The sequence below is a fragment of the Gopherus flavomarginatus genome, chromosome 19, assembly GCF_025201925.1.
Source record: "Gopherus flavomarginatus isolate rGopFla2 chromosome 19, rGopFla2.mat.asm, whole genome shotgun sequence".
Lineage (NCBI taxonomy): Eukaryota > Metazoa > Chordata > Testudines > Testudinidae > Gopherus > Gopherus flavomarginatus.
The window spans coordinates 22,318,133-22,341,514 of record NC_066635.1 but is presented as its reverse complement, the minus strand read 5'-3'; the positions used below and the strand labels follow the sequence as shown (position 1 = coordinate 22,341,514).

The window sequence follows — 23,382 nt, the reverse complement described above, 5'->3', positions numbered from 1 at the left end:
GTGCCAGTGAAGTGGCATATTTAATCTCTGAACCACTTGGCACCTTGACATGTGCTCACCAGGGAGCTGTAGTTCATGCCTGTGTATTTAATATGGTTGCCGCTGGGCAGCTTTCACATGCACAGCCCATGCTTGGAGAAAGGGCTTGGGCTGCGCCTCTGGGGCCAGGTGAGGGGGAGGAGGAGTCTGTGGGGAAGGAAGTGCCAGCAACCTGAGCACAGGCAATGGAAGCCAAGGCCCTCTCCTGCCATTCTTCGCAAGGCAGTTGCTGTGAAGAGGGCAGGTATGGGCTGGCTAGAGCCGCCTGTCATTGGTAAATGTAACTTGAATAACGCTGTAGCCAGCTTTCCATTTCCTTTGCACTGCACTAAACGGAATAAGAAAAAATTCCCTCCTCTTTCCTGCACTAAGCCTCTGACCTGATGGGGGCAATGAGGGAGGTTGCTGTAGCTCAGCAGGTGTGAGACGGGGTGTTTGGGGGAACCAGAGGCCTCTAACCTTGGGCAACTCTAACCATCCATTGTGCAAGGAGGCAGTTTAGCTACCCTGCAGCTACAAAGGGCCAGAGCCAAACCTGACTGAATCCCAACTGTGATTTCGATGGTATTGCACCTGCTGATGTCAACTTCTGTTAGGTCCCACCTGTGTCTGATCAGCCTGTTCAGCCTTCAGCCACTATCAGAAGGGTTAAAATTACAGCCCTGTCTTTCTCCTTCCCTTTGCAGCTCCTCTCTGCTGCAACATCCTTGCTCCCAGTCCGTCCCACAGCTGTGATGACTTCCTGCCTTCTCAGCAGGACTCATCTCATTTCAACCTCTACATTGGCTCTAGCTGCATCACCCCTGTTTAGCAGGGAATGGAACAGCCAGGGTCTCACCTGTGGGTCGAGGAGGGCTGCAACCCACATATGTCATTGCAACAAAAACTCAGTGCTGGCCTCCTTCTCCTTAGAGTGCATGAAAGAGCAAGGTCCCAGCAGTTACTTAATGACTGATCAAGGAATAGGTGTAGGTGACCATTTAGACTGCAGGCCAGGATCCATTACAAATCCCTGTCAGGAGCCAGTCTCGCTTCAGGGGACGTTTGCCATGTTCTGCTGTCACCAGTCCCTAGCAGGGATGGGCCACTGGGGTCTTTTCATGTATTAACTAAGTTGTTTGAAAGGAAAAAAACTGAGCACTGAAGATTTCTCAAAATGTGAATCCAAGTAAAAGGGCAGAGGAATTCTGCAGCGCCTGTGGCAGGCATTTGTCACATGTCACTTCACCTATGTGTTCTTGATGGACATAGGATGGCTGGTATTCGCCACTTGGTACTTGGGCTTTGTAGTTAGAGTAACTTTGTTATGTACATACAGAACGAACACTTAAATTTACCACTGAAAACAACCTACCCTTGCGCCATGTCATTCCTTTGGGCATTCTCTTCCGGCAGCGGTGGCAGATGAGAACAGGCCATGTTTGCAAATGAGACAGAGCCAGCCCCTGCCCGGCCACCAGACAAAGCTCAGTGTGGAGCTAGGCTCGGGGAATGTCACTCAGGGCCCACATGAAGAAACATTGTTTATTTTTTGACCAAAATTGGCAGAAAGCTTCTAAATATAATTGATATGTAACTGTGCCCTCAAAATAGGGCTGGTTGGGACATACTTAGTCCCTGGGGAGAAACTTTATGCATTTTCCTGTACTCTGCTGCCATCAGTTAAGGCAAAAGTCTGTAGCCACATAACAGGATGAGCTTGTTTGCACCATGTAATACATCAAAACAGTTACTAGTTTCACAATGGACTTTTAGATGCCTAGAAAAGCATCAGCACGTGCTTGGATCTCCAAAGCCTGAGTTAGGTGCTGGGAGCTCCAAAGCCTGAGTTAGGTGCTTAGGCTCGCTCTGCCTAGGTGGGAGAGAGGTGGGCAGCTGAAAATGGGACCCTCCCTAGGCAAGGGTGGGGGTGCTGAGCCCTGCTGTTTATAGAGCTTGGTGCCTATCGCAGTGTGTGACCCACAACAGGAAGCTGCTCCTGGACCCCGTCCGGTGAGTTTGGTGCTAAACTGGTGCCTGTGAGATTAAGTATCAGCCTAATGCCCCACAAACCAGCAGGGGCAAAGGGGACAGAGACCTCTGCTATAACTGGGTGTTTTGGATACTCAGCCATTTGAGGGAGGGAGGGGTCTGGTTTCATTCCTCTGGGGGCCTGAGGAGAAGGGATTTGATAGGCTTCTGGGAGCTCTCAAGTGCATTTGCTTGTCGTGGAGCGAAGGGATGTGCTAGTGGGGTGCTCTTGCCGAAGCTGCTTCACTTCAATTAAATAATTGGGTCACAGCAACTCTCAGGCCCATTGTGTAACTCGGTGGTTTGGGTTCTCACTCAGGAGGTGGGAGATTTGGGTTCAATTCCCCCTTATCCTGCTCCTTGGAGGATGGGGGCCAGGCCAGGAATCCGAATCATATCTTACTCCTGTGGCTGGAGCCTTGCCTAATACCCTCTGCACCGTACCACACAGGGCTGCTTGTTGGGCACTTATACTGTAGGCCAATTAATATTTAATTAAGGTAGACACGCTTCCAGAGGAACAACAGAGGGAGGCTCACATGCGTGTTCCACTTAGCTCAGGAATGGAACCAGGGTCCCCAACATCCCAGCTCAACACCCTCATCACTGCACCGCAGAGAGCCTGGTGCGGCTGCTTTGGCCCAATTAATATTTAATTAAAGTGGAAGGGCTTGAAGAGGCAAGCCTGAGGGAACTCCACAGCCTAGCCCAGGTCTCCACCAACGGCGTAGTACGGGAACACGCTGCTCACCTTTGGGCAGTGTAGCTGTGTGAGTGCCTGTGCAACAAGGAGATGCAAATGCTGCAGGGAACATTTGGTGTGCTTGACGCACGCAGCTGTGACAGCAACAAGTGCAGCGACGGAGCACTGAACACAGAGACAGGTTCTGAGGGGCAGCAGAAATGTCTCAACAGCCTGCAAATTTCTGTGACGACTTTTGTCAGTTAATATGGCCCAAAGGGGCATTGCATTAGCTATCAAATAGTTCACAGTTGTTACATTAGAGTATTCACATGATATATTCATACAAGACCTTTTACTAAGAGTCCTTACAATTATAGGAGTTGTGTACAGTGTATTGTCACTATATTCAGTGACACTAATGTCACAGTTGTATTGTATGTGCTTGTTTAGCTTAATGTCTCCAGCTGAGCAGATAATTATAAAACATATTTTTGATGTTAAGGGACAGGAGTCTTATTATCTCCATAACTTCATAAAAATAGCAGAGAGAAAAAATCTTTCTCAAATGAATCCATTCTACAAATGACACAAATATTGTGAGATATTACCTGGTACAAACAAGCTCATACTGTCATGTGACTATAGATTTCTGCTTTAACTGAAGGCAAAAAAGGTACAGGAAAAAGCATAATATAGACACCAGGGGTTAAATATTTCCCAAACTTTCCAGCACAGGACTATTTGGAAACACACTTGCATTATCAATTGTATTTAGACGCTTTCTGCCAATTTTGGTAAAATCAGACTGATTCTAGGAGTTACAGCCCTTTCTGTGATTTTATGCCCCATAGCATCTAAACATCTGATACAATCAACTTCTCCTGAGGGCTGCATCTACATCCCCCCTGGAAATGACCACCGGGTATGTGCCTAACGTGGTAGCAATTACATTTTTCTACCTGCTGGGTTACCCTGCGTGCCCCGGATGGGTCCAGGCTGGTACACTAGGAAAAGGTCAGCCCAAAAAGATGCAAAGAAGCTACTATAAGAGATCAACCCTGCACTAGGGAAGCATTAGGAAGGGCCAAGAAATCACAAAAAAGCTGCTGTTTCTGTGTTCACAACCCCACTGTCCCAAACCCTTGAGGCCCAGGAATAGTTAATGCTCCTGCAGGAACCACAGCAGCAAGTGAGATGAAGGGCGTGGAAGTCACAAAATCTCAGCCTAATGTTATGAGGCTTCATAACATTTATTACAACACAACTAACTAATACAACGGTGCAGGGCTGCTCAATAATTTCCAGCCTAAATTCAGCTTGGGAGGAAAACTGCCTTGATCAACACGTGGTTGGCTTAGGGATGTTAGTAATGTTTGTCGATGTACCTCGGAGGAGCCAGGGAGGCGTTACAGGAGAGATGGTGTTAGCACATGGTCCCAAGTCCTTCCTCCTCTTCCTCTGCCAGTAAGATGCTTGCCAGCTGCTGGTCAGAGACGGATAGCTCTTGGCATGCGCCTGTGGCCTGGCTGAGGTACATGGCAAGGATGTGCTTACACTGCAAGATACAGGCGTGAGCAAGTTACAACATAGGTGACCCATGAATGGCAGGCTGGCATTAAGGCTTGGCGTGGCCAGGCTGGGTTTAAAGGGCTTCCTCCCAACCCCAACATGTTCCAATTCCAGCAAAGCGAACACGGGCACAAGCTAGAGAGCGGGTAAAGAATTCTACCCCAGGCAGTAGCCGGGCCCAAATCAACTATGTAATCAAAGCAATGTTCACCCTGAGGTTTTGGTACAGCCAGCCTGGGGCTCCTACCTGCATCAGGTCTCCTGGGTGTCTTGTGTGCAGTGTGCCCCTGCTCCCACACAGCTGGCGGAAGATACCACAGGGCCCAACTCACACCGTGTCCTCCAGTGAATCAATGACAGGAAAGACCCAGGCTCACTAATGGCTGGCCCTACTGCCCCACACCTGCCAGAGCCAGGATCATCCCTGGTCTTTCTTTCCTTGCTTAGCTCCTGCAGGCCCTTGCCCAAGTCTTGTCAACTCAAAGCCACATGGTTCCCATATAAACACACCATGGGCCTGGCCCCTCTATTTGGAGGGCAGGAGATGGAGACGACAGGCCTCCTGCTGACTATATCAGCTCACTGATGTGAGAGTCCCTCTGCTCTCAGGATATTACACAGCAGACTGAAGGGTCTTCTCTGCGGGGAAGTGAATTATGAAGCACTGCTGTGCCATGCACCCTTGTCACCACATCAGCCCCCACACTGACTGTTCCCCTCTCCTGTAGATAAGTGTACTGGCCTTCAGTGCAGGTGAGGCTCCCTTTTGGTATCCAGTAGAGACTCGGTTATAACAAAAAGAACGAGGAGTCCTTGTGGCACCTTAGAGACTAACAAATTTATCTGGGCATAAGCTTTCGTGCTTCCTCAGATCAAGGAGTGGAAAATACAATAGGACGAACGAACGCACGCACGCGCACACACAAACTCTCTCTCTCGAGGCCCCCATCTTTTCATGTTCTCTGTGTGTATATATATATATATAGCTTCCTACTGTATTTTCCACTCCATGCATCTGATGAAGTGGGCTGTAGCCCACGAAAGCTTATGCTCAATAAATTTGTTAGTCTCTAAGGTGCCACAAGTACTCCTGTTCTTTTTGCTGATACAGACTAACACGGCTGCTACTCTGAAACAAGGCAGCCTGCAGATGAGTCCAGGGGCCACTGATCTTTACTGTCATAAACAGTAACACTTCATTGCAAACCAACACTATCCCATGAGCCCGGCTGCTCACACATGACTCCCCATTGTCAGCTCAGGGTATGGTGGCCAGAGATTGCTCCAACGTTTCAACACTTACACATTTCCTCCCTTGCGCAACCCAGATATACGAAATCCAGCTCAGGGAAGCGTGTCAGCAGCACAGCCACCACCCCCCCCTCGTTCAAGGCAGGCAGCTTACCATCAGACTGTTGTTCTTCCGCAGCACGGAGAAAGCAAATGCAGGGCATGTGCAGAAGTGGCAGGAGGTGTAACAGGTGTACAGTTTGCCTGAACTCCCAAGGACCTGGAAGAGACAGATTCAGAGTGGGCCTCAAAAACAGGGCTCTGCCTGCCATTTCGCTCCTGACTCCCTGCCACTCACCACATCTAACTTACTCCCCCAGCTGCCAGGCAAACTGCCTGGGGACAGGGAGCTTGGAGCTGTACATCCTAAAAGGGGACACCTGGAATCCAGCACGTCATGCCTGCCCTTTCCTTCTGGAACCTCACGCGACTGCAGGAGCCAGATTCCCCCAGCCACTCTCTGGCCTATTCTATGCAGGGGCTGCTGGTTCAGCTCCTTCAGTGCTACCACAGGGTGACATTCGGGCAGACACACTGCCCACATTAGCGTGATATGTACATGCCGTCTCTCCCCCGGGGAGGAGCTGAACCCAGAGTGGGAGTGTTTTAAAGGAAGAGAGGCCAGTGTCAAGCCCGCTCGCCCAGCGGGTAACAGCACTGTGAGGTATTTGATACTTCAGGGGGCAAAGGAGCCAGGAGAAGTGGGAAAACCTGGCTGATTGTCTTGAAAACTCTGTCCGACAAAACCAGAGACAAAGGTCTGGCTGTGCTCCGGCCCCACTGCCCCAACTCACTTCCAAGCAAGCCCCAGAGCACAGATTTGTCCCAATACCCTGTCTACTTATCCACAAATGCTCCCTGACTTACATCCTGTGCACTGGGGACAGGGGCTGAAAACTGGGCAGCGATGGGCCTGCAGTGCTCCTCTGCACCAGCTGAGATTCTACTGCCCACGGATGCAACTGTTTAAGAGAATAGACGCAGCTGCCGCTGAGCACGTGGCCCCTCTCACACCAAACCGGAGCTAGGCTCCAAACTCTCAGCGGATGGAGATGAGTGTAAAACCCCTCAAGGCTACCCCAGATCTTCAGACCATCCAGCAAGTTCTCAAGGGCTAGAAGGGGTAGACAAACCTCTTGTATCTTATGCCAGACAAAGGGAGTTTGTGAGCCCGGGCCCCAAAGGACAAGGGATGGAAATAAACCAGAAGGGAGCCCTTGCTGGGGACTCTTCTCCTAGCCAGCTGCAATGGCTGGAAGCCATGAGGGGGTCTGGCCGTTTGGCTGCCACAAGCAGTTGCAGTTGTTGCATTTCAGTTTTCATGAATAAACAAAGGTCAGGTCTCCAGAGAAGTGGCCTTGCTGTTCTGTCTCTGTGCTGGGACCGTTTCAGGGGGAACTCTCTGTGTTCCTTTCCCATGTGCTGCCCCTTCACTGGGGTGGGGGAGACACCACTAGTGGGGATTATGCCCCACTCGGCAGAAGAGGGGCATGTTGTCAGTGCAGGGAAGCAGACAGGCAAGATGCGCTCTTGGCTGCTGCTGGGACTGACGTGAACAGCCTGAAAAAGCCATCCCAGAACCTCCTACTTCTGGCAAGCAGGAAAACAGCTTGTAGGAGTTAATCCCATCAGGTGCTCTCCCGAGCCTTCTGCTCCTCTACTCAGGTACTGCACAGGGCGGGGAGAGATTACACTCTCAGTTACAGCAGTGTAAATCTGGCTACACTAGCGGTGCCCCACTTTCCGAGATCTGAATCCAATCTAGCCTGCATGTGCAGCTCACGTTATGCCCAAGCAGCGTCAGCCCTGCAGATGCAGGCAGGGGACTTGGCCTGGCCTTAACGCCAGGGAAATTCAATAGTTGGTCCCCTCTGGTATCTTGGGTCTGGCCCAGCTTTTCCTGGGGAATCTACAGAAAGGGGGAATCCCCTCCCTTAGATTTACCCGGAGCCAACTGCACAAGGTTATTTAGAGGGCCTGGGTGGGTGGGAATCTCTTATCGAGCTCCTGGGTGGGTAGACTAGACTATTATTGTAGTCCAGGCTTCACAGAAATCACAACCAATTGCACCTGTCTCCATCCTGATCTCCTTTAAATCCGCCCAGTTACTAGACATGGGCCCGACCCCCAGCACAACTCCACTGATGTCGAAGGTCTTGTCTCCCCGTAGGAGGGTTAGAGTAATCCATGCTGCAGGATGAATGTGAAAGGCTGGAGTTATGCTGGTGTAATCCCCATGGGAATGCTCCTCTTCCAGCACGGGCCTTTTCCAGCTCTGGTTTATGTTGCTTTTGAGGGATTTATGTAAAACCAAAAAAACCCCACTCTTGTCCTGGACTAAGCGTGTCCACACAGGGTTTATATCAGTGTAACTTGGAAAGCTTTGCTGTGTAGACGAGCCCTACGGAAGGGGCCCTGACTGGATCCAACTACCCCACAAACACTCTTTGGCTCTAGTCCCACAGAGCAGCGAGCTTTGGCTGGGTCCCAGTCAGGCACATGTGACAGTATCCCCTGGTTTAACAATGAGCAAGCAGCAGAGACCGTCCGAATTCTGCGCACTGACACCGCACTGCTAACGCCCACACTACCCCACCTCCAAATCCAGGGCTCCGCTTGCCATCCCGAAAGCAGCTCTCTTAGGAACTTCTCTGCAGTGCAGCTCCACTTTCTCTGCCAGCCATGTGCCGACCGACTGACTGTGCCAGGGGTTGGCTCAATATTTTACTTGGGAGCACTCATCTCTTATCTATCTCCCCCAGTCCCCCAATCTGGTTTTTGGATTGCATCCCAGCTGGCCTGGACATGGAGGGGAGCAGAAATGGTAGCCGGGGTGTGTTTACACGATGGAGGAGACTGGGCTTCGATAAGAGACTGGTTATTCACCTTGCCTGCCCTGGGTTCCCCTTCACTCCACACACTGTTTGTTTCACTTGCAATAGGCTTGTTATTTTGTCCCGTTTGATTAAGTATTTCACTGGCGACTTTCCCTCAGCCGAGTTCAGAGGCTGCCAGCGTTGCTCTGGTTGCGCATTTCCTCCGTGGCGCTGGCTGTCCCTCCTAGAAAGAACAGGCCTTTCTCGTCTCTCTGATTCAGGTGGTATCTCAAATCCATGGGCCACGCAGCACTGAAATGCAGGGGCCAGAACTAGAGGTTGCCCCGCTTCCCTCCCCTGAGACGCTGCGCTGTCTTCTCCCATTGTTCTCTCCGGTCTTGGGGAAACAAGAGCTGCTTTGCAAACTCCCAGGGGCTTGTCCATCCCCTCCTGCAAGAACTCAAGACGGATCAAACCCAACCAAAACGCAGCTTGCGAGAGGAAACCACTTGGGGGTTCTTGTGACACAGTCAAGCCAATGGAGCGAATAAGGCTGGGAGCTGGATCCTGACCTCAGAGAGAGGAGCACATATCTCGCTTGCATGGCCGGTGAGTGGGAAGAGGTGGAAGTCGCTAGACATGCAGCCAGGCTCTGCTGTGGGTCCCACAGCGGAAAAGGCTCCTGAGCACAAAGAACCAAGGCAGCCAGGAGCTAGTTTTTAATCTTTCAAACCTTCCTCTCTTTCTGCGTATGTCTGTGGCATGGATAAGACGAGGTCCAGGGGAAACCAGCACAGGAGGCAGGGATAGTGCAGTGCTGGAAAACTGGCTGCATAGGCATCTGGGGAAGTGTCAGGTGAGTCGTGTTCCACTCCAGCAAATACCAGGTTCCTCCATCATCTCCCATCTCCCTGCAACCAGCATCTGATTAAACAGCACCCTATGGCTAAGCCCAGGAGCTGAGCAGACATTTCCACATGAGCATTTTAAACTGTTTACAGACAGCAGGGCAGGCTGCCACAGAGTTCTAGGAAATTAAAATGAAAATATATTTTAAACAAATAATCTAATAAAGATGCAGGATGTGAACTATCAACACTGAACAAACAGATCAGGCCAGGCCAACAGCTGACAGGAGCAAGAGGAAGTTAGGCAGGAGGGATGGAACAGGCTTCAGATGCCAAGTCTGAGCTTGACCCTGAGGAGAAAAATATTTGCCATCTCACCCCCTTCCCGCTGGCTGGCTTCACTTCCATGGCCTGCTGAGTACCCATCACTGGTCACGCTGGGTGTGGCTAACCGGTGCCCAGACTTCGCAACATTGAAAATTGCCGGATCCCAAAGCTCGCATCTACATTTGCATATTTTTAACCCCCCCAAATAAAGGCTTGTAGCTCTGCTGCTGGCTGGTGCTTGTGTCTCCGCTGACCAATGATGAGACACTGCTTGTTGAGGTCACCAGTGGGTTTGAGGCATCCCCACTCCAGAGCTCCAGGGAGCTGGGTTTAGCCCACAGGCTGCAGGTCAGGTGAGCACTAGGAAAGCCCTTCAGATGAAGACTAGAGGGGCCAGAGGGAAGTTGTAACATCAGGCCTGGAGCTGCTAGCCAGCGATCCCTGCACTGCCGTACTAAGCAGGAGGGGCAAAGGGCTGCTTTCACCTGAATGGGGAAATTAAGCTGAGGCCAGTTTCTGGCCCATCTCGGTAGCTGGAAGGGAAAGGGACCTACGCTGCAGGGAGCCATATCAGGCGTGTGTCTGGGAGGAGGCTGTTTCTGAAGCAGTATCCAGGATGATGGACCACAGGCAGCACTGGGGAAAATCTATTAGCACTGACACCCCTTCCCATCTGCGTCTGAGCCCTGGGCTGCAGGGGCACCATTCCTGAGGGCAAGTCCAAGACTTGTTTGTCTGATAGATGGATCTATGCATTATCTAGCCCTGCTGAGGACTTTCCCCTCGCTCCCAGTGGACACTCTCCTCTGCTGGCAGTAAGCGCACACATGAAGTCTGGCCTACTGACACGGCTCTCCTCAGCTAGTTACATCAGCACTGAGCCGTCAATAGGGCTGGCTTTAGGAAGTGCGGGGCCCAATTCGAACAGTTTTGAGGGGCCCCGGCAGGGATGACTGTTAAAAAAAAAAATAATATAAAAAAACCACATGGGGCTTGTACTCACCAGGCGGTGCTCCGAGTCTTGGGCAGCACTTCAGCGGCGGGTCCTTCACTCAATCCAAGTGTGTTCGGTGGCACTGAAGGACCTGCCACCAAAAACCCAGAGCAAGCGAAGGACCCACCGCCGAAGTGCCGCCAAAAACCCAGAGCGCTGCCAGGTGAGTAAAAATTAAAAAGGTGCCTTTAGCCAGGGAAGAGATTCTTACTGGGTGTGGGGCCCTCTTAGCTGCGGGGCCTGATTCGGGGGAATTGGTGGAACTGCCCTAAAGCCGGCCCTGGCCGTCAATGGATCCTGCCCATGAGAGGGTAATGAGCTGTGAGACAATGCACCCATCCAGAGCTACTCCATGTGCCACTCACCACCTCAGGGATGTGGCCTTGACAAAGTCCCTGATCGCATTCCCGTCTCGGCTCCCATCACAGTCCTTGGGGGGGCTCTGCCCCTTGCCTCAGCACCTCTGGAACGGCGGATACAGCTGCAAGGAGGAGCGCTGCAATGGAGCTTCACACACTCCAAGAGAACAGCTCTCCAGAGGCCTTACAGCAGCAGCAATTCCGCACCCCAGAAAAGGAAAGCGGCTGAGAAACGCCTGCCTGGCCCCCAGGCTATTGATTGGCTGGGAAAACGTCCTCACTCCATTTTGCCATCCCACTCCCATCCTCCTCTCTGATACCGCTGGGAAGACCAGACCACTGCTGGGCGGAGGGTGAGTGGAGCAGGTGTGGGGCTTTTCACTTATCAGTGCCTGTGGGTTGGCAACCTGGCTTGTCTGTCTAACCCTCTGCTCACTGGCCAAGACTTGCTGCTCTTTTCCCCTACAGGAACCAACCTCCGATTCTGATTCTGCCTCCTGAAGCAGGGAGGGGAGCAGCTCTGAAGTCGCTTCTTGTGAGTGAAAATCCATTAATCGGCCTCTGTTAGTGAATGATAATCCGTAAGGGAAAACTGTAACTATCGGTTGGTCCCACTGGGGATTGTCAAATGCAATCACATAGCAAAGAGCCTGGTCCAACCTGCCCTGAAGTCAGTGGGGTTTTACTCCACTCGATGGGAGCAGGATCTGGCCCTCAAAGGGGTGAACACATGAGAGAGCATGTGCACTAGCTGGGTAGGCAGCTGGCCAGGCAAACACCCCAAAGCACCCAGAAGGGTGAAGCTGCCCCTTTGTAGGACCCGGTCACTGACGATCAAGGCTGGGAGCTCTTTGGGGCAGGGACTCGCTCACTCTCCTTGTGCAGTGCCCGGCACAGGGGGACCCTGCTCTCTGCTAGGTCTTCAGCACTGGCCATAGCACAAAGAAACGTCCCATGTCACTGAGCTAGGGAGCAGAGCTTCTTGGGTGGAGGATCTCCTCCAATGCAGCCTTTCCTCACAGTGACAGCGCTGGTGGCCAAGGCGGGGGAAGAGCTCTGCACTGCTGCCAGGAGACGGGAGGGCGGCAGTCAGACAGCCGGCCATGCCGCACACAAGGCATTAACAGCACATACAGAGCACGCATGCTCACTACGCTGTCCAGTTACCGCTAAGGAACGGAAACCCAGGGGCTCGGAGAGCTACAGCATACAAAATGTCCAGCCCCGCTGGCCGCGAGGAGCTGCTGCAAGGTGAGCTGAGGATGCACTGACCCTGCATGGACAGAGAAGCACAAAGGCGGAGCTGGGGTCCCCACACCACACTGCCGCTGCTTAATGTGGGTTCACTTCAAAGGCTGCACGGAGCTGGGACAAAATGGCGCAAATTGCTGCTCCCCTCAGCCTTCATATGTAGGCGCAGCTGATTAAGACATCACATCCCAGCATGCAATGCTCCATCTTAGCCCTAAAAAACACACAGCACAGAGCCTGGGAGCTCCTGGGCTGGGTATTTAACAAGAGCAGCAACAAGGAAGGAAAAGGCTCAAGGCCTCCAATTAATAAAGGAGGCATCTTCCCAAAGAATCACTGGAGCCCAGAGACAGCTGCTGCCTCAAGGCTCTGGAAGCAGCACTCAGTCCTTGTGAAACACCAACAAGCAACCGCAGCCCCTCAACCCAGCCCACAGGCCATGCTCTTAGGCCTCTGGGTTTAGGCATCGGGTCTTACAGGTGGGTCCCACCCGCTCTCCGGAGTCCCCAAGAGCAATGAAAGCTCCTCCCGTGACTTGAACAGCACAGCCCCTGAACATGTGATAATGATCACCCTTACCCAAGGCACAGGGAGCAACTGGCACCACACCCTCCTCTTATCCCCGGTTAAACAGAAGGGTCTGCGGTGACAGCACATTCCAGCCCATTTGCAGCTGTAGGGAGGGTGGCTGGGGATGCCGCTCAGGGCTGTTCCAACACCAAGGGCAGAGTCTGTCGTTCTTCAGAGGTGCACTGAGCCTGGTGCAAGGTACTGCACTGGCACCGAAGGGGATGGCAGCCCTGTTTATCCTACAACAGGCTCAGCATGGGGAGCCTCCACACATCAGCCCCTTTTGCTAACAGGTCTCAACCCTGGCCCTGGAGGACCCCACTCCGTGGGCAAGGGCACTTGGATCACTGTGGCCCATTCAGACCTTCGCTTCTCTGCCAGGGATGCCAATTATTTTGGTGGGTTTTGTGATATGGCGACTTGACCACTGTGAGCTGGACTGCGCCCCCTGATTCAGTTCACACCTGTTCCCTAAACAGCCTCCAGATGCAGCAGATTCCCTCTGCTGGCAGCAAAGTCACTAGTCCATGGCCCCCGGCTGGGCAAGGAGCGACCCTCCTGTTGGTAGCACACGCTGCTAGACACAGAGTTCAGGACACTCAGGGGATATATCGTGATAGGTAAAAAAAAGAGATAAAAGCTTATTCTGTAGAGACGGGGCCCTGTCCGCGGGTTCCCAAGGGACAGAAGTGATACAGAACTTTGATGGATATGTTGAAAATACTAAACTGAAATCAGTGATCCCTGGAAAACATCCTCCTAACACTGGTATCCATACAGCACAGGGAGCTGCTAGCTCAGACCAGACAAATGGTCTTGTCTCTGGGAGTAGCTAGATGCTTCTTGGAGAGGTGTAATGCGCCGAGTGGCACCGTTCTTTGCTGCAGGGGTTACACTACCACTAGGCACTATGGCTCTCCTGTCCCAGTCTAAGATGCGGTATGTTTCCATGTCACATCCCTCTCTACCTAAGGAGGTTCTGAAGCAGTAAGTGCATTTCCTTACTCTACGTGGCACAGGGCCACATGGGCAGACAGCAACCAAAAGAGACTAGAGAACTTGCAAGTGAGCCGGGAGAAAGCCTGGTCTGTACCTGGTACACGGCCCTTCCACTAGGAGACACGATTCGCGTGACTGAGTGTTGATCAACCAAATCCAAGGCTGCCACAGCAGATGAGCCAAATACAAATTTCAGCCTAGAAGAGAAGAGGTTCCTGGGTTAGGCTGTGCTGCAAATGTAAGGGCCACTCCTGCTCCTCTTGAAATCAATTGGAGTCTTGTCATTGGCTCTGATGGGAGCAAGATTTCTCTCTTAAAGGTCATTGAACCAAGCAGAGCCCACGGTGCGTGTGGCCAGGGATCCCCAGCACATCACTAAAGGTGTTCGGCAAAAATCCCAGCACCGCCTTAGTGTAATGTGCTCAACGCCCCCAAATAAAATCTGATTAGGAGCAGCGAAGCCCACTGGTCATTCTCTCTCCTTTCATCAGGTTCTCCCACGGGACTGCCAATCCCAGCCCCAACTCCAGGAGACAACCTGGCTGCTGGCATGCGGGGCTGTCTCTGGAGGGACAGATCTTACCCACTGAGAGGATCCGTAAGATTTTCATATTCTCATGTCTAGGATGGAAGATAAGAACATGAGAGAGACACTGCCCCGCTTTCCATCCCTATCACAAATCATCCCCCAAGATTTTTCAACGCCCCCAATAAGATTTAATAAATTGTTTTTGAAGTTTTTCTTCTTTAAAGCTGACAAATAACAGGTTCTATCTGGGGAGGACACGTTCCTTCTCCAGTGTTGTGACCCACAACCCAGCAGCTCTGGCCAAGTGCAAGAGGCCCAGAGAGTGGGTCACTGTCTCCAACTAAAATGAAAAAAGGGGCCTCGATTTCAGGCCTGGTCTTTGAACTCTGCAGACACCAGGTATTATCAGCCACACAGGTAAGGGTCTGGCTTTAACAGGGGATTTTTAACTTGATAGTGTCCTTTTAAGGTCCACTGATTATCACAAGTGGGGCATGAGGGAAGGGGACCCAGGCTTCCTTCATCCACAGGGGTGTCATAGGAGGCTCTCAGCATTACTATCACCAGGGCAGCCTTTGACAGTTGAAAGAGTGGAAGCCACAGTGCAGCCAAGGCACTAGCATTAAACCACTGTGACATCTGCCCCTGCGGGTCTAGATAACACCATAGTAAAAAAAAACACCAGCAGCTGCCCTGTCTGCATGAGACTTCCTCGCAGGGGAGCTGCACTCCTGGCAGTCGCAGCAGGAGAGCTGGAAAGAAAAACCTACTGTAGGGCCCTGAAAGAGGAGCCAGGCTCCAATTCCCCCAGCAGCTGAAGTTGTCAAGTGGAAGAGCTACACGCCCGCCGGCTGCACTCCACTCTGGCAGACAGCAGAGAGCCATCGCGCTGTTAGACCAGTTATCAGTGAGGAACAGCATTAGAAAAACCAAGTGTGTGAGCATGGGGAAAAGGAACTGGTGCTTCTGGCACACAGAGCAGCCTAAGTATGCACAGGAGTCACTGTCCCAGGTGGGTTCATTGGTCCAGTCAGTCTGGAATCCTGCCTCCAGCTGTGACCAACACTTGATGCCTCATACTAAGGAGGAAATGAACTAGTCTGTTGTGCAACACAGGCTGGGGCGAGGGGACACCTTCCTGACCCCAGGAGAAATTAGCTCATGCCCTGAAGCATGACATCGGATTACTTTACAATGGTTGTGTCATAGGTTGAGTCTCAATAACTGGAGGTGTAAGTCAGTGCTCTGCTTTGCCCCAAAGCAAGCTGGGAAAGTACAAAGCTGAAGGCCAGGGAGAAACACTTCACTCTCTCCCCTGTATATGGCTAAGCGCATGTGCGGTGACAGTCTAGCACGTGATTCGTCCCCTATCCGGATGCTTCCTGCTCATATTCCAAGGGCTGGAAATGACTAGAGAATCCCTCCTGCTATTCCATTGTGATGATGCACATTTGTCAGCAGGGCGGACGCTCGTGACTTCCAGCAGGAGACTAGAGTTTCTGTATTCCTTCTGAGGCGGTTACATTCAGCACCCCTACAGAAAGGCTTTTATCTGCATGTGTTAGACATCACGTAGGGCTATAATACCTGAGCCCTATTGTCCAAACAGCTCAGAGGCTTAAGAGTTATTTTGGATCTGTATATCCTGCTGGTTTGACTGCGTTCCAAAGAGTTCAGAGGTAATAAAGATAAGCTTTATAGACCCTTTATCCACAGAGAAAAACCCGTGCAGTCTGGATCAGTCACAAAGGTAAACAATAAACAAGGAGATGTGTGAAGGAAGAGATGGTTAAAAACAAGAACAGAAGGAAGCAGAAAAGCCTCTTATTCTGGGAAGAATGTGCTTCATCCCTGTCAAGAGACAAAGCACTCAAGACAGAGCTCTATGTTCTAAGCAGCACAACTGGCTCAAGTCTCCGGCATTGATTACATGCCGAACAGCCAGAGCTACTCTTGGAGGAGAGGCAAAAATTCAAAGCAAACAGGGAGTGATTTCATCAAAGGAAAGAGTGGGAGGGTGGGGAAGGATTCCCAGCATGACACATTCCTTAATGATTAGATTGGGCTTACGGTTGGGACGGGCTGATTTAAATGAATTTCAATGGCTGTTGCAGAGATTTTAGAGATTTTTCCCTAAATATAGTTTTATCAATGTACATCTTTGTACTAGCAGGAAATAGCTAAGCGGCCAAGTTGAAATGCTGTGCCTGCAGGAGGCGAGATTCAGAACAAATACTCCTGAGCCAGAGTGGCAACTGAGCGGGGGCAGGGGACAGTAGTTAATAATCAACAGTTATTAAGTTATGAATGGGATTCCACTAAAATAACTTTACTCAGTTTACAATGAGATTCTTTTCCTTCCTCTTCGCTTTTAAATTGAGAAAGAAATCAACCATTCTGACATCTATCAATTAACATCTAACCCTTCCAAGCCCACTTATGGTCCATGGAGGACAGGGAGTTGTGGAGTAAAAACGAATGATTCTCTCAACCTACAGAAGAGCAGTCAGACTCTCACCAGAGGAGCTGAGCGAATAATTGATTTTTAAGTTTGGGGGTCAAGCCCCGCCTCAATTTGGTTCAGTTCAAACCAAAACTGATTTCTGTTGTTTTTTCTTGCCGAAACAAAAATGCCAAAAAAAATTAGGTTGAACAAAGTGTTTCATTTACCTTCCATTTTTTTTGTTTTTTCATTGTGTCATTTTTTTAATGTTTTTCACCCCTTTTTAATTAGCTAAATTTCCAAACGAGGTGCCCCTTCAAAACGAAGTCAAAACAGACCATTTCGACATTTTAAAATTTTCTCTATTGTTTTTCAGCTAAGACTATTCACAAAATTCAATCCCAACTTGCAAATAGTTTCGATCCCCGCCCCCCCAATGCATTTTCACCAAATTTACTATTCATCAAAGACATTTCACCCCACTCCACTTACTAGTGACACACTGCAAAACTCATTTTCAAAGCCAAATGAGGCCTGAAAGATTCTGGTCAACCCCTGCCTATCTGAAACCATAATCAAGTCAGAATGCAGCATCACAGTGTGACTCTAAAACTGCTTCTGTACCAGCACTGCCATGGATCAATGAGGGGTGGGGGCTGTGTGCCACTCAGTCCCTTGGCAGTGGGCATTGCTGGCACATTCCCAGGCTCAGATCACAGCCAGTCCCGGCCTCCCTTTTCCATAGGCATCCTGGCAGTAATGAGACTCTCAGCATGACCTTCCAGGTGCTGGTTATTTTGCGTGGATACCTTTATAGGTTCCTCTCTCTCTCCCTCTTTTACAACCACGTGTCCCTCTGGCTCGGACAGAGAGGGCAACCCGAAGACGCTGATGTGCTCACAACAGCATCCAGGCATCAGGAGATGTGAAGCTGTGGAAGGGTGATTTGGAAAGAAAGTTTTGGTTTCACTGAAGTCACATCTTACACCTGGTCTGAATCTGGCCTTAAGACTCTGGAGAGACCTCCCAGGTCCCTGGATGTCCAATTCACCCTTGCTTAGAACACTTCACAACACGAGCTCAGACTATAGCTGGGAGACATTGGGGAATCCAAGCAGCCCCAGGGAAACCCCCCAAATAGGCGGCTTGTACATTCAATCCCACCACCTGCTAAAAATGTAGCTACATTTCACGAGAAACGCCTGCTGGTCAAACAGCAAAAGACATAAGGCTGCAGAAGGAAAAAAGCAAACTATAAAGTACTTGAGAGTGTCCTCTAGGAAGGGATGAGGAGCGGAGCAGAAAGTACTTACGCCAGCAGGAGAGCATCAGGAACTGCAACAAAAAGACAAAGATATTTCATTTTGGCTAAACATTTTGCAAAAGATCCTCTGAAATCAGAGACAGAGAGAGGCCCTGTGGGCTCCACTTTGTCCATCCCCTAGGTCATGCAGGGTTGTCCCCTACAGTGACCAATTCAACCTCTCTAACCACAGAGAGACACAGGAAGCAGTGCAGTGGTTTGTTAGGGGAGAGAATTCACAATACATGACCCCAGGGGTGATGGCATCAGAATCGCAGGCAGATACTGATAGTGAAGAATGACCCTCCTACCTCTTAAAGCACAACAGGTAGCCCCTGCTTGCTCAGATTAAAAACACATGGACAATGCATTGGGGGGGACTCTGTTTGTGGGGTGTGAAATCTGCTGACTCCTGGGATCACCAATAGGGGATGCTGGGCTGGAATGGTTTCAGACGAGTCATCCACAGACCCTCATGAGATGGTGGGGCCAACAGTCAAGTTCCTAGGTTCCAGCTGCTATGCAAGCTGCACCAGACTTGAAAACAGTGAGATGTCTTTTCGTTTCAGCAGAAGGACCCTTTGTTATTTCAGTCCCAGGTTCCTCACACACAGTTCTGCAGGTGTCCGTTAATCTTGATCTGCAATATTCCCCAGTATTCCAGTCCTGGCCCCTATCCAGCATCAGATCTCAGCCCAGATATGCATCCCTGAGCAGAAGCCAGTCAAAGTATGCTGGGCTCTCCCCAGTTAATATAGTCACAAGAGTCTCCCAATGCCTTTGAAACATTTCTTTTTAAATCAACCTAACAACCAATTGCCACTCCTTATGTAGATCACACATATAAACAAATCTGCGCATGTTCAATAAGACTTCTTATATGTAGGACCTACATTAACTGCAGACATTTTAAAAAATGATTCAGAGCTGCAGTAATGAATTTTAAAGAGTAATATGGAGCCACAAATACATGTACTTTTCTAATATCCGATATCTAAAAATTGTAAGAAAGGCCTGAAGGTTTTAACAACTTGCACTTCACATTAACAGGCTGATTCCCTTGCAATTTTACTTTTGAATCAAACTGTCACTTGATAAATTTGTAGCATATAAATTCTAGTCTTTTAACAATGCTTTTCCTTTTCCACCAGTCTCGGGAATCTCCGATGTTTTTAGGTTTTGATTTTGAGCATAGAAAGATGTCTCTTTTTAAACAGGAGCACTTCTTAAAGTGAGTAATTACATTAAAAAAAATTCTCAACCTGTTTTACTTAACAGTTTAGCCCCGATCCTGCAATCTGATCCTTCAGTTACCTCCAATGGGATTCAGGATGGGCGTGGGGGTCTACCACATGGATGTCACTGAGGGATTGGGACTTTAGATCATTACAAGTGTAAATATTCTAACAGTCTAATGTACTCTCCATGGCTGCTGTTAGCTGACTTTTCCAACCTTTCTCAATTTGGATAATGAAACTAGACTGGTTGGTTCCATTTTCTGGTCCTCAGGTCCCAGTACAATGTTACCAGCATTCCAAGGGGATATTTACATTAAAAAGCCCTTTTTGATTTTTTTTTTTGTTGGTTTCACATTACTGACAATACCCATAATGCACCTACACCGAGCTCCAGGAAAAACAGTTCAGTCACTGGGGCTGTTTCGACGCTAACTAGCCATCCAGTGCCATTCCTTTAAATGGGACAGTCAAACGGGCTTCCCCGTATTTCCGTTTCCTTTGGTTCTGGCTCAGGCAGAACACATTCTTTAAACAGATACTCCATTTCTGCAGGTGACACTTGGCCTATTTGTCATCTGAACACACACAACAGGACTCTTTCAGCGTGGGTTACAGAAATAGCTCAGTAACGCAGTGTGCAGAGAATAGCAATTGTTCCATACTAGCTGCTCTAACTGGCCAGGACCTAACTGTTGGCTTGGGCTGCTGCCCTCTGAACAAGAAGCCCATCACGATCAGTAGTACAGCCCCCTCTGCTGGTTAACTGGGACAATTATAACATTTCTGTATAGGTTCTGTTTTGTTACTGGCTTTGAAGTTAGTAAGACTGTGAGCACACAGAAGTACTGTAGCAATAGCCATGAACATGAATTCTGGGTAATGATATGCAAATTAGCATCCCCATTCAAGAGTCCTATCTCCAGCACTGTCACCACAAGTAACTTTGACACTGAAGCTAACTGTGCAGCCATAAATAAGGATTTCAACCTCTTAGAGCCTCAGAAAGTTGGCCCAGCAGAGGTGAAACTGGAAATACGGGCAACCCACATGCAGTCAATTCTGGAAGGTATAGAACAAAAAAGCTTCACAACACTGGCTGTACAATGCTGCTGAAATGAGAAGCTTAAGAGTAACTATGACTATGGATTTTGGGTGCCCCAATTTTGGGGCATCCCATTTGGGTCCCTTTAAAAGAGCCCCATTTTCAAACGGCAAGAGCTCAGCATTTTCTGAAGCTCAAGCCCCCTTATGTTCTTTGAAGGCCACATATAGGGCCTCAGAAGATCTGAGCAAGGTTACGCTGAATGCCTGACCCCCAGAAAGCTATGACATTACTGGTATTTATAAACCACCATGGGTAGCCATGTCTCTTTACAGACAGACTGTGATACCATGGGACAGGAGTGTTTTTTTTCACATGGGATCTCAAAGCTTTTCGGCATCTTATCCAAGCTATGACTGCACCACAAACATCCCAATATGACTGTGCTTTTCTCCACATACCATGCGAGGTCTCCTGGAAAGCCTTTTTTATCTCTTTCAAAAGCTCCTCTGCTACTGCAGGCAAAGTGGCCTCCATCTTCCTCCACACTCAACCGAACCTTGTAATCAAAACAGCAGAGGGCAGGGAGAAGTTGGGAAATCAATAGAGTCACCACAGATACAGTAACTAGAGCCAGTTTATTTGGATGAAGGCTGATTTCAACCCCTAGATGAGGCAAAGGGAAGGGCACTGATTATTTATCAGCATTTCTTATACAGTAAAAGCTGTTTTATCCAGCACTTCACCAACTGGAAAGTTCTATAAACTGGCATTTCTGACCTTCATTAAAATTCTGGTTTATAATCCAATTGGTGCGGGGCCGGCAGGAGGTTGGGGCATGGGGGGGGAGGTGTCTCGGGGCTGGGGTGTGGGAGGGAGTGTCAGATCCAGGCGGCGCTCACCTCAGGCAGCTCCCCGCAAGTGGCAACCTGCCTCAGCTGCTCCAAGGTGAGGCTGGACTGCTGAACTTTTCAACTGGGAAGTGGGGGAATCAAACAAGGTTTCCCACCTTATGGAAATCCGATATAAGATGGGGGAGGAAAACAATCAAGGTCTTCAGTTCCTTTCTCCTCTGCCTTCCCGCTCAAAGAGATATTTGAAAACATCTGGAAACAAAAGGACTGGAACTGACAGGAGAAGACCTGCTTGACCCAGGCTGGACAGATATCTGGCTTGTGAAGGAATCTACCTAAGACAGTATCTAAGGTGAGGAATTACTATTTGTAACCAATTTCTTTAGTAAACAAGCTTAGTTTGCATGCTTTGTTTTATTTGCTTGGTAATCTGCTTTGTTCTGTTTGCTACCTCTTTACCACTTAAAATTCACCTTTAGTAGTTAATAAACTTATTTCTTGTGTATAATATAATCCAGTTTATGTAATTTCTAACTGGGAGGGCACGAAGTTGTATATATCTTTCTCCACATTGAGGGAGGGGGCAAATTTCATAAACCTTTGGGTTTGTACCTCTTAAAGGGAGTGGGCACCAGAGTGCTGGGGCAAGCTCCTAAGGCTGGATCTTTCCAGAGTGGGTCTCTGTCTCTGTGCAGCTGGGCATGGCCCTGCCTGTGTACTTGGCTGGAAGAGGCTTGTGAGCCTAGCTCAGCAAGGCCAGATAAAGGGGACCCAGGCTGGCAGAACAGGCTGACTCATTGGCATCCTAGCACATCCGGTGGCATTTGGCGGGGGGGAGGCAAACTATCACAGCGGTAACTGGACTTTTAGCGTCCAGTCAGTACATTTGACCGGACATTGCCAGGTCCCCTTTCCAACTAGCTTTCCAGTCAAAAAACAGGCACCTGGCACCCCTAAATGGCAGCCACAGAAGCCAAAACCCAGACTGGTGGCAGTACTATCAGAGACAGCCTAATTACTCAAGTGATTCCACCCTTGAAACCGAGGAGCGAGGGACTGGAGAATTAGGGCTTCACAGAACAAACTTTCCAGCCTCAGCTATCAATAACTGCTTTAGTATCATTACTAACAGCTGGGAATTGTCCACAAAGGGCTTTCACACATCCTACCCACCCAAAGCACTCTCTCTTTTAGCACAGCAAGTGCATCCCTCCTCTACGCCTTGCATGAGCTCACCCTGATGTGCTTATGAGGGGGCAGGCAGAAACATCTGCTCAATTTAATTTGGACTAGGGTATGCTGGGACATACCTCTCTGCAGGGCCGCACAGTATGCTGGGATATTAGGATTGCCAATTTGGTAGGATGTCTGCCTGGAGGATCCATCACATGACAATCTTTAAAGATTAATCTTTAATTCCTGGAGACTCCAGGACAATCCTGGAGGATTGGCAGCCCTATGGGACATGCCTCCCTTCTGGGGGGGCCACGCAGCATGCTGTGATGGGACGTGCCCCCCCGTGTGGCCGCACAGCATGCCGGGAGTCAGGACATGGCTGCCTGTGGAGCTGCAGGCCATGCCGGGATGGGACATACCTCTCCGCTGAGCCGCACGGCATGCTGGGACGTGGCTCCTCGGGGGGGCTGCCCGCACGCTGGGAGGGGACGTGCCCCTCTGCTGTGCCTCAGGCCATGCTGGGATGGGCTGTCACTGCAGGGCCGCACGGCATGCTGGGAGATACCGCTCCGGGGGCCGCACAGCATGCTGGGATTGGCTGTGTCACTGCAGGGCCGCACGGCATGCTGGGAGATACCGCTCCGGGGGCCGCACGGCATGCTGGGATTGGCTGTGTCACTGCAGGGCCGCACGGCATGCTGGGAGATACCGCTCCGGGGCCGCACGGCATGCTGGGATTGGCTGTGTCACTGCAGGGCCGCACGGCATGCTGGGACATACCGCTCCGGGGGCCGCACGGCATGCTGGGATTGGCTGTGTCACTGCAGGGCCGCACGGCATGCTGGGAGATACCGCTCCGGGGCCGCACGGCATGCTGGGATTGGCTGTGTCACTGCAGGGCCGCACGGCATGCTGGGACATACCGCTCCGGGGGCCGCACGGCATGCTGGGATTGGCTGTGTCACTGCAGGGCCGCACGGCATGCTGGGACATACCGCTCCGGGGCCGCACGGCATGCTGGGATTGGCTGTGTCACTGCA

The 23,382-nt window shown here is 50.3% G+C and overlaps 1 protein-coding gene across 7 annotated transcripts; it reads right to left on the bottom strand.

Moving 5' to 3' along the window:
- Positions 1-3,965: 3,965 nt before the first annotated feature.
- ZSWIM7 (zinc finger SWIM-type containing 7) lies at positions 3,966-22,906 on the bottom strand. Of its 7 annotated transcripts, none has more exons than XM_050929040.1 (7): positions 22,762-22,906; positions 21,215-21,321; positions 20,774-20,871; positions 18,043-18,064; positions 13,852-13,954; positions 5,709-5,813; positions 3,966-4,289 (listed from the first exon to the last, which is right to left on the bottom strand). In XM_050929040.1, the coding sequence occupies exons 3-7, from the start codon at positions 20,847-20,849 to the stop codon at positions 4,158-4,160; spliced, it is 438 nt and encodes a 145-aa protein (XP_050784997.1). In that variant the 5' UTR covers positions 20,850-20,871; positions 21,215-21,321; positions 22,762-22,906; the 3' UTR covers positions 3,966-4,157. The 7 variants fall into 7 exon arrangements, with proteins under 7 accessions (XP_050784997.1, XP_050784999.1, XP_050784998.1 ...); XM_050929042.1 differs by lacking the exon at positions 22,762-22,906 and adding an exon at positions 22,477-22,575; XM_050929041.1 differs by lacking the exon at positions 21,215-21,321.
- Positions 22,907-23,382: the final 476 nt, after the last annotated feature.